Source organism: Gopherus flavomarginatus, chromosome 10 (assembly GCF_025201925.1).
Source record: "Gopherus flavomarginatus isolate rGopFla2 chromosome 10, rGopFla2.mat.asm, whole genome shotgun sequence".
Lineage (NCBI taxonomy): Eukaryota > Metazoa > Chordata > Testudines > Testudinidae > Gopherus > Gopherus flavomarginatus.
In genome coordinates, this window is record NC_066626.1 from 2839132 (window position 1) to 2850889 (window position 11758).

Genomic DNA, 11758 nt, shown 5'->3' on the forward strand with positions numbered 1-11758 from the left:
TAGGTCCTTTTCTGCAGAACTGCTGCCTAGCCACTCGGTCCCTAGTCTGTAGCAGTGCATGGGGTTCTTCCTTCCTAAGTGCAGGATTCTGCACTTGTCCTTGTTGAACCTCATCAGATTTCTTTTGGCCCAATCCTCTAATTTGTATCCTATCCTACCCTCCAGTGTATCACCACTCCTCCCAGTTTAGTGTCATCTGCAAACTTGCTGAGAGTGCAGTCCACGCCATCCTCCAGATCATTACTGAAGATACTGAACAAAACCGGCTCCAGGACCGATCCTTGGGGCACTCCACTTGATACCAGTTGCCAACTAGACATGGAGCCGTTGATCACTACCCATTGAGCCCGACGATCTAGTCAGCTTTCTATCCACCTTATAGTCCATTCATCCAGCCCATATGTCTTCAACTTGCTGGCAAGAATACTGTGGGAGACCATATCAAAGCTTTGCTAAAGTCGAGGAATAACACATCCACTGCTTTCCCCTCCTCCACAGACCCAGTTATCTCATCATAGAAGGCAGTTAGGTTAGACATGACTTACCCTTGGTGAATCCATGCTGACTGTTTCTGATCACTTTCCTCTCCTCTAAGTACTTCAAAATTAATTTCTTGGGGTCCTGCTTCATGATTTTTCCAGGGACTGAGGTGAGGCTGACTGTCCTGTAGTTCCCCGGATCCTCCTCCTCCTCCCCTCTTTTTTTTTTAAAGATGGGCACTACATTAGCCTTTTTCCAGTCTCTGGGACCTCCCCCGATCGCCATGAGTTTTCAAAGATAATGGCCAGTGGCTCTGCAATCACATCTGCCAACTCCTTTAGCACCCTCAGATGCAGCGCATCCGGCCCCATGGACTTGTGGTCGTCTAGCTTTTCTAAATAGTCCCGAACCACTTCTTTCTCCACAGAGGGCTGGTCACTTCCTCCCCATACAGTGCTGCCCAGTGCAGCAGTCTGGGAGCTGACCTTGTTTGTGAAGATAGAAGCGAAAAAAATATTGAGTACATTAGCTTTTTCCACATCTTCTGTCACTAGGTTGCCTTCCTCATTCAGTCAGGGGTCCACGCTTTCCCTCACCACCATCTTTTTGCTAACATACCTGAAGAAACCCTTCTTGTTACCCTTAATATCTCTTGCTAACTGCAACTCCAAGTGTGATTTGACCTTTCTGATTTCACTCCTGCGTGCCTGAGCAATATTTTTATACTCCTCCCTGGTCATTTGTCCAATCTTCCACTTCTTGCAAGCTTCTTTTTTGTGTTTAAGATCAGCAAGGATTTCACTGTTAAGCCAAGCTGGTGACCTACCATATTTACTATTCTTTCTACACGTTGGGATGGTTTGTTCCCACAACCTCAGTAAGGATTCTTTAAAATACAGCCAGCTCTTCTGGACTCCTTTCCCCCTCATGTTATTCTCCCAGTGGATCCTGCCCATCAGTTCCCTGAGGGAGTCAAAGTCTGCTTTTCTGAAATCCACCGTCCGTATTTTGCTGCTCTCCTTTCTTTCTTGTGTCAAGATCCTGAACTTGACCATCTCATGGTTGCTGCCTTCCAGGTTCTCATCCACTTTTGCTTCCCCTACTAATTCTTCTCTGTTTGTGAGCAGCAGGTTGAGAAGAGGTTTTTTTGTTTTTTACAGTGCAAATATTTGTAATAAAAAATAAATATAAAGTGAGCACTGTACTCTTTTGTATTCTGTGTTGTAATTGAAATCAATATATTTGAAAATGTAGAAAACATCCAAAAATATTTAAATGGTATTATATTATTGTTTAACAGTGCGATTAATCATGCAATTATTTTTTTTAATCGCTTGACAGCCCTACGTAAAACATAAAGCTGTTTAAAATTGAATTAGAAAATGTCTACCTATGTTAAGGCCTAAACTTACTGTCATCCATTAAAATCATTTAAATTAAATTTTAAAAATACTAAATAGTGTATGTTTTAAAGAAAGTTCCACCAGTTTTAGTGATCTGAGTTACTGGCTAAGCATCTGGAACCAGAGTTCTAACTTGCCAGCCAGTTGAAGTATGGATTGGATGAATGGACTACAAGGTGGACAGAAAGCTGGCTAGACCATCAGGCTCAACGGGTAGTGATCAATGGCTCCATGTCTAGTTGGCAACCCGTATCAAGCAGGGTGCCCCAAAGGTTTGTCCTTGGGCTGGTTTTGTTCAATATCTTCATTAATAATCTGGAGGATGGCGTGGACTGAAAACTTAGCAAGTTTTAGATGACACTAAACTGGGAGTAGTGGTAGATACACTGGAGGGTAGGGATAGGATACAGAGGGACCTAAACAAATTAGAGGATTGGGCCAAAAGAAATCTGATGAGGTTCAACAAGGACAAGTGCAGAGTCCTGCACTTAGGAAGAAAGAATCTCATGCACTGCTACAGACTAGGGACCGAGTGGCTAGGCAGCAGTTCTGCAGAAAAGGACCTAGGGGTTACAGTGGACGAGAAGCTGGATATGAATCAAAAGTGTGCCCTTGTTGCCAAGAAGGCTAACGGCATTTTGGGCTGTATAAGTAGGGGCATTGCCAGCAGATCGAGGGATGTGATCACTCCCCTCTATTCGACATTGGTGAGGCCTCATCTGGAGTACTGTGTCCAGTTTTGGACCCCACTCTACAAGAAGGATGTGGAAAAACTGGAAAGAGTCCAGTGGAGGGCAACAAAAATGATTAGGGGGTTGGAGCACATGATTTATGAGGAGAGGCTGAGGGAACTGGGATTGTTTAGTCTGCGAAAGAGAAGAATGAGAGGGGATTTGATAGCTGCTTTCAACTACCTGAAAGGGGGTTCCAAAGAGGATGGTACCAGATGACAGAACAAGGAGTAATGGTCTCAAGTTGCAATGAGGGAGGTTTAGGTTGGATATTAGGAAAAACTTTTTCACTCAGAGAGTGGTGAAGCACTGGAATGGGTTCCCTAGGGAGGTGGTGGAATCTCCTTCCTTAGAGGTTTTTAAGGTCAGGCTTGACAAAGCCCTGGCTGGGATGATTTAGTTGGGGATTGGTCCTGCTTTGAGCAGGGGGTTGGACTAGATGACCTCCTGAGGTCTCTGCCAACCCTGATATTCTATGATTCATACCTCAACCACCTGCTCAAAACAAGACCAATCCCCAACTAAATCAGGAGGGGTAGATAAATATTAGAACTCCAAATGGCACTAGCCAAAACAAAAAACCACTGGTTTGGGGGAGCACTGAGGGGAGGACTGAGAAGGAAGTGCTGTTGCTCTGCAGATACTGTTTGCAGCCTCTGGTATAGCACTCTGTTGGGGTCAAAAAATGGCAGATGAACAGCATCCAAGTCACAAGCAGTTTACTCTGGGAAGCTTTTTATTAACATAGCCCTGTCTCCAGAGGTGATCTCCAGCATCAACTATTTGCCATAACTATGAAGTGCTGAAGTAGGAGTAGCCGTTAGGTGTAGTTTGTTACTCTTCTTTTATTTTAATCTCAGTAAAAAATAAGTAATTCAATGAAGAAATGTTGTCAGCCAAAAAATAAAATCCCCCAGTTTAATTTTGATCCTGTAATTTGATGAAATGAAAATTACACTCCCTCATAAGAGAGAATGGCTTTTTTTCAGTGATATCTTATTTATTTTTCTACACCTAAAATAAATAAATTAAAATAAAATGAAAAGTAATAGTCAGTAAAAAGCCCAAGCAGTGCATTGCATCCAAGCATAGAGGAAATGAGAAATACAAAGTGAACCTAATCCAGCTTGTTGATGATACAGTGTAACGATCCACTTGGGGGAGCTACTGGGTTATTCATTGCCCAGTGGATAATGGAATGTCAAGTAATTAAGAGGAAGTAGCTTGTTTGCAACCTGGCTCACACTGGAAATTAGCCCTGACTCCAGCAGTCTCGTGATATAGTTGCACAGATGCATATCCCAAGTGTGGACCAGGGAAGTTACTATTTGCTCCAGTAGAGTTTACACAGGTTTGTGGATAAACTCAGCTGATGCAAATTGTGGCCTTCCTTTTCTGGAGAGTATTTGGAATTCACACTGGTGCGTATTGTGGTGCTCCCAGGGCCACATCGCTACCACCTGTCCACAGCTTGCAGAAGCCTTGTCTGTGCCTACCAGGGGTCAGCTCCCTGACTCCACCAGCCACATGCAACACAAGCACCCACCTCTCAGCTTATGCAGACTCTACCATCCCCTTATAGGCTAGCTATAGATACACTCCAACACCCTAGTCCTCCAAGCATCTCTATGGTGTCCAACCCCAGTCATAGTCCCAGAATTACCAGATCCTCTGTTCCGAAATGAAGAGTACACCAAAGCTTACTAGTTATGTGCTGGGTCACAGCTCCACTCAACACACAGCCCTCTGATTTGTTTAGAGAGAAAACAAGCATAAATTCATTTAACAAAGAACAGGGATTCAGATGATAGCAAACAAATATTGGAAACAAAGGATTACGTGTAAAACAAAATCATAACACACATTCTAGAGCCTAAACATAATTAACAAGATCCCCTCTTCTCTAATAAGACGTTGCTTACCCAAAGTCCTTCTCACAACGTTTTTCAACCAGGATGTCTGAGACCCTCCTTTCTTAAGACCAAAGCCACTGTCAGTTTGTCTCCCCAGATAGAGGATGCTAGGGCATCCTCTGTACCTCTGATTCTATTATTCTAAATGATAAACCAGCTTTTGACAGCAGTAGCCTCTTCTGCAGGTGAAGGGAGAATATTTTCTTCATTTCCCTTTATTCAGCTAGCTCAGTTCAATGACTGGTTCATTCAAAGTTAAGAAATCAATTGGGCATTGAAAAGGCGGGAAAGTTTGTTTTCCTCTCACAATCTGTGAATAAAAATTAGGTGAGAGAGGATGAAATCTGTTAGTTCTAAAATCCTGAAGGACATGGTAACTAGAAACAATCAGTTCACTTCGCTAACTACAAATAATACTTTCTTTGTTTAATAAACCCATTAGTTTTAAATGCAAAACATTATCTGATAAACTTTTTGATAAACTTTTTTCTTATGTATTCAGCACATTTAAGATAGCTTTATTCAGATATATATAAATATAATTCATATATATAAAATGCTGTTTTTATGCAGTTTAAATTGAATTTAAAATTTCCATCCTAATACAGCTTGACAAAAATCACAAGTAAAACATTAATCATCTAGTAGATAAGAAATGCATCATTACCCATTTCGTAGCATAATAAAAATGTAGAAATTAGGAATTTGAATAAATGTAAATTAAGTTGTGAAATTTCTTAAATATAATGTGTTATATCCTCCTGGTTAACAAAAAGAAGCACCAAATTTAGTGTATAGGTTATATTTAGTTGTAAATCACCATGTTTTAATGGTTACCAGTTAATGAGAATGAACTTTTTTTCTTTAGGAAAATAAATAAAGTACAAATGCAGAACACAATTAAAATTGAAGACTTCAGTCAAAGTTTTCTGCTTGCTGATTTAAATCATGATTAGAATTGGTGACTTAAATTGTTTGTTTAAATCAATCCACCCTGCTGGCTTCTACTTTAACAATGGAGAGCCTAACATCTCCTCGTAATAGCCATTCAGTTTTCACATAAAGAAGAAATAAAAAATCAAAAACTCTACAACAATATGTTCTTGGCCAGATTCATAGTGAAATCCTAATAAGATCATCATAACTTTATGGCAGTTCACATCTTTCCGGAAAAAATTACTCCATATCAACCATGGAGAAGACAATGTTTCCCATATGTAGTATAACTTGGATGCACAGTGTTGTTTTCTTTACTTCTGTGGAAGACAATTAATGGGTCCCATTGGGGAAATCCAAGTGCAATTTTCATTGATACTTTTTTGTGATTTGTGGAAAGGAAGGAGAATTGAAAGGTTATGAAATAAGAACTTCTAAATGATGACTCCAGCGAGTGTGTGTGTGTAATTCTGAACTGCTACAAGGCACTTCAGTCCAGCACTGCCTTAACTGTAGGACCTTAAGTAAAGCATTTAGGAACGGTGCATATTTGTTTAAAATAAAACATCTCAATTCATGTAAACAAACGAAGAAAACCCACCCTTACTCATGAGTTCGTTTATTAATAGAGAAGTCCCTTTGCAATGTGCGATTCCTGCCCGGGTTTGCAGCTAATAGGTTACAGTTCTTTGAGCCTCATGGCAGCATATTCTCATTTATGCTATGTGCAATCTTGTGCCACTGAACTTCAGGACCCTTCTCGGAAATGGATCTGTAGCTGTGCAAGTGACCCCTTGTAGCACTGAACATTCAGGGCTGAGGTTTCAAAGAGGCCATTTGGTCCCCAACTGCCGGAGTTCTTTCCTTGCCCAGGTTAGCTGCCAGTGGAAAGACTGTCAGTCCTTGCCAGGAAAACTTTCCTTTCTTGTCACTGAACTACGTCTGAGCCTCTGGCATAGCTTCAGCCTCCCCATCTCCTTGTCTGTGCAAACCAGCTTCTCCCCCTGAGAAGTTTCATTGTGTGGGGGGTGATCATTATGCATTATTTGTATTGCGGTAGTGCCTAGGAACCCAAAGCCCCCTTGCCTTGGCACCACAATCCCAGCCTCAGAGAGTTCTGCGTCTGCATGTCAGACAGGATGCAGGAGGTGATGAAATAGACAGAGTAGGGTGGGCTGGGAGGATGAAATAACCATAAAGTAAACAAAGTTTAGCAGGAGGGCAGTTTTAGATTATGAAACCACCATTAGCCAGTGAATTGTGTGGTAAAACATCAGGGTAGTCAGGGCCGGCTCCAGCGTTTTTGCCGCCCTAAGCGGCGGAGGGGGGGCAGGAAGCCACGAGCGGTGGTACTTCGGCGGCAGCTCTAGAGCTGCCGCTTCATTCTTCAGCGGCAATTGGGTGGCACTTCCTTCTCTCCAAGAGAGACTCAGGGACCCGCCGCCGAATTGCCGGATGTGCCGCCCCTTTCCCTTGGCCGCCCCGAGCACCTGCTTGCTGCGCTGGTGCCTGGAGCCGGCCCTGAGGGGTAGCTCTTCGACAATCTACTTCTCTATCTGTGTTCATTTTCCCTTCAGCTGTCTCACTAATTCTGTCTGTTTCAGGAAGGGTGGGTTTGATTTAAAAATTCTTTGCAAATTCCAAGTATTTCATGTACTGTTTCAGAGGCATAAATAATGCAGAACAGTGTAACATTCCCCTGAAATGTAGCGTGCTGTTTCTCTTTCAGCATCACAGACAGCGCTGTGGAGCCCTTAAAAGCAGAGCTGGCTGAGTTGGAACAGTTGATTAAAGACCAGCAAGACAAGATTTGTACTGTAAAGGCTAATATTTTAAAGAAGGAAGAAAAAATCCGGAAGATGGTTCTCAATATTAACTTATCTACGAGAAGGTGAAAAGAAGGAGGAACATATATTCTTACCAAATAAAGACAGAAAAGGGAAAAGAATTAAGAGAAACTGTACAAATAAAGCACCTAAGAACAATGGCCTATAAAATTTCATATTAGTTTATACACATTACATTCAATTTACTTGTGAGGTTGGTATTATCCATGTCAAATTACATGAATTCGGATTTCTTCTAGAGCTTTGAAAGTATCTCTTAAGTGTCATTAGACATAGGCTGCTATGATAGCGTTATTTGCTATTTATAACCCACTTGCCCTCCCTGACCCCATTTTATAACTAGCTCAGGCTTGCCCCTTTTTTCCTACTGGGCAAAAATGGGCTACCATGATGTCATGAAAAATGGTATCTAGTACCTTTTTTGCAGAAAGTTCTGAAATCCCTACAGATCAGAATGGTCTGCAATAGTTTCAGTGATTTACAACTCCTGAAAAGAAATCTGTAAATGCTCCAGAAATAAAACATTGTTTATGATATGGCTCCTTATATCGTCACAAGAGTGATGTCATATTTCCATAGCTCTCACGGAATTTTATTAGGAGAGCCTATAAAATTTAGTACAAGCATCACCATGGAAAGGATCTAAAGTATTTTATATGCACAGGTGTTAATTCCATTTTTATTGCATACATTCATTTGGAAAGGATTAATTAAAGTACCCATTTCCTCCCAAATGCATGTTCATGTACGTTTTTTGTACATGAATTATTCCAATGATTTTAGTTAACTGCCAGCTTGTTTTCCTGCTGACCTCTCCAGCATACTGTGTGTAAGGGCCCAGCACGGCATGTTCATGAATTTGAAAAACATATTCAAATGTGGCACAAATTAGAGCCCTGCAACCTGGTTGGGACCCAAGTGTCAGGTCCAGGTCAGGTGGGAAAACAACTGGACCCTCCTGGGGTCAGGTCTGCTCTCCTCTGCCACTTCTGCTCCTGGGTGCAGTGTTGGCTACATGCCACCACCTTAATGCAGTCCAGAGTGAGTGTACCCACCATGGAGTGACAGGACTTCTCGCTACACAGCAGCAGGGGCGGTGGATGGCAAGAGCAGGGCATGCAGCTGATAGGGCATGCCGCTACAGTTGCACTGACCCCAAGCAGGAAGAGCACTGCTGACCCCAGAGGCAGGAGGTGGCAGTGGGGACTCAGGTTCATGGGAGAAGGGGTGGAGTTGGGGTCAGGTTGGAAAACAAATCAACCCTCATGGCCTTGGGTTCTGCTTCGGGCCTAAAAATTAGTCCTGATCAGACTTCTAGCACAAGTACATTGAGCTAAACTTAATGTGAAATGCAGAGAATTCTAGCTTCCTCCAAAGTTTAGGCCATTCTTTCAAGGTTTTATAATGTACAAGTACCTCTTCTGTTCCATTTTTTTATTGCGTGTAAACTAGAAAACATTCATCTGTGTGTTAGCAAATCTGCACTGTGTGACGTCTTGACCTTTTCTGGCTCGTTTCTCAAACGCTACAAAATGTGACATTTTAGATGCTCTCCATAGGAGAGAGGAATGGATGCATCTCCATTTTCAACTTTGGTATGTCACTGTTGATAGGAATTTTAAAGACGCATTGGAGACTTAAAACTGGTTCAGTACAGCATTTCAGTTAGCCCTGGACTAGACTGTAACTGAATTGATCAATCTCATTTGTCTGTAGAACAAGGTTTATACCATGTGAGCATGCACTTGCTGGCTTTAAGTGATTGATTCTTTACTCATTTTTTCTAGATAAGTTTCTCACTAATGAGACTTTTGGGGTGATGTCTTAGCACAGTTCAGTTTTCTGAGCAGAATATTCATTCTTTAAGGAATATTACAAATATCACTTCAAATGTATATAAGCAAAATAATCCCTTTGAGTAGGATGCCATGTTGCTTCCCCTGAAAAGGCTTTATGAAAAAACTACCAAGACCTCTGATACATTGGAGTTAAGGCCTTTCTTTGGAATCGGTCAAAAATGTTAAGGTAAAAGATTAGATCCAAGTCTTTGTTTATGCTAGAACTAAGCCACCTGTGTTGATGGGCACTTGGAAGTTAGTCTTAATTATACACTCTCAACAGGATACACCATCCGAAGTTCTGTTGATCTTCAGGGTCGTATGTAAGCCTTGCATAAATCTGTAAATCCGACTAGGACTGTTTCTGTAGAAAAACATAACAAATATACTGTGTGTGAGCAAAAAATTGTACAAAGTAGAATATCAAATTGTATTATAAAATTATTTTTCTTTTTATATAAAAATTATTAAAAATGATCACCTATTTTTTTATGAAGTGGAGTGTTTGGATTGTGATAGTTCACGTTTGAAATAGTAGTTGAATTACCTTTTTGGAAATGTAAGTGGGTTTTTTTTAAGTCCACTTGTTTGGAAAAAGTGTTGTAAATTCTTATTAATGTAATAACACTGCCTCCAGGCTGAGCCCCTGAGAGGACTTTTCAGTAAACATCCATGCAGCAGAGGGGTGACTACAGCACATATAAACATACCCAAACTAGCTTTGATCTACATAATCTGAGGCCTGGTCTACACTACACGTTTAAACCGATTTTAGCAGCATTAAACCAATTTAATGCTGTACCCGTCCACACTGTGAGGCCCTTTATATCGATATAAAGGGCTCTTTAAATCGATTTCTGTACTCCTCCCCAACGAGAGGAGTAGCGCTAAAATCGGTATTACCATATCGGATTACGGTTAGTGTGGCCGCAAATTGACAGTATTGGCCTCTGGGCGGTATCCCACAGTGCACCACTGTGACTGTTCTGGACAGCAATCTGAACTCGGATGCAGTGGCCAGGTAAACAGGAAAAGCCCCGTGAACTTTTGAATTTCATTTCCTGTTTGCCCAGCATGGAGCTCTGATCAGCATGGGTGGCGATGCAGTCCCAAATCCAAAAAGAGCTCCAGCGTGGACTGTACGGGAGATACTGGATCTGATCACTGTATGGGGAGACAAATCTGTTCTATCAGAGCTCTGTTACAGAGACGAAATGCCAAAGCGTTTGAAAAAAATCTCCAGGCTACACAGTGCTGCGTGACAAGCGTAACGGAAAGCCAAAGAATCAAATGGATGCTCATGGAGGGAGGGAGGGGGGACTTAGGACTCCAGCTATCCCACAGTCCCCGAAAAGTATTTGCATTCTTGGCTGAGCTCCCAATGCCTGTAGGGTCAAACACATTGTCTGGGGTGGCTCAGGTATAGCTCGTCAATGTACCCCCTCCGCCCCCCCACATGAAAGAAAAGGGAAAAAAAATCGTTTCTTGACTTTTTTTAATGTCACCCTGTGTGTACTGAATGCTGCTGGTAGACGCAATGCTGCAGCAGTAAAGAGCAGTATCCACTCCTCTCCTCTGCCCGGTAGTAGATGGTACAATATGCTTGATAGCTGCTGAATAGCCCTGGCTGGCCTCAGGTGAGGCTGGCCGAGGGGGGCGCCTGGGTAAAAATAGGAATGATTCCTGGTCATTCCCAGTAGATGGTCCAGAACAGCTGGTAACCGTCTTCATCATAGCAACTAGGGGCTGAGCTCCAATCAGCCCCCTCCCTTTCATGTGTAAAGAAAAGATTATGTACTGCCTGGACTATCATAACAGCGGGATGCTGGGCTTCTCTCCTCCACACCGCTTAATGTCCTGCCTGGACTATCATAGTAGCTGGAGGCTGCCTCCCCCTCATTTTATCTCACTAACAAATCACTGTTTCTTATTCCTGCATTCTTTATAACTTCATGACACAAATGGGGGGGACACTGCCATGGTAGCCCAGGAAGGTTGGGGAGGAGGGAAGCAACAAGTGGGGTTGTTGGAGGGGCAGCCCCTGTGAATGGCATGCAGCTCATCATTTCTGCAGGATATGACATGGAGCAGCTATGCTCTCTGGTTCTCTAGTACACTGATTCTCTAGTACACTTGCCCCATATTCTAGGCAGGACTGACTCTATTTTTAGATACCCTAAAGGAGGGATTGATTTGGGGAGTCATTCCCATTTTTGCCTTTGCGCCCCCGGCCAACCTCAGCCAGGGGCACTCATGATAGCAGCAGACGGTACAGAACCACAGATAACTGTCATCTCATCGCCAATTTACAATGGCAGTAGATGGTACAGAACAACTGATAACCATCTCTGCTATCATGGAAAAGCAAATGAATCAGCTGTGTAGCACTGCAGTATCACCTCTGTCAGCGGCATCCAGTACACAGATGGTGACAGTAAAAAAAAGCTGAACGGGCTCCATGGTTGCCGTGCTATGGTGTCTGCCAGGGCAATCCAGGGAAAAAGGGCACGAAATGATTGTCTGCCGTTGCTTTCCTGGAGGAAGGAATGACTGACGACATTTACCCAGAACCACCCGCGACAATGATTTTTGCCCCATCAGGCACTGGGA

At 42.5% G+C, this 11758-nt stretch overlaps 1 protein-coding gene across 1 annotated transcript in view; it reads left to right on the forward strand.

The window, feature by feature from the left end:
* The window catches only part of TRAF3IP1 (TRAF3 interacting protein 1), a 144302-nt gene extending 134658 nt beyond the window's left edge, over window positions 1–9644 (forward strand). The window contains exon 19 of the mRNA XM_050969446.1: window positions 7193–9644. Within this exon, the coding sequence (XP_050825403.1) occupies window positions 7193–7358 (166 nt within the window). The 3' untranslated portion in view covers window positions 7359–9644. The remainder of the gene's footprint in view (window positions 1–7192) is intronic.
* The last annotated feature ends 2114 nt before the right edge of the window (window positions 9645–11758 follow it).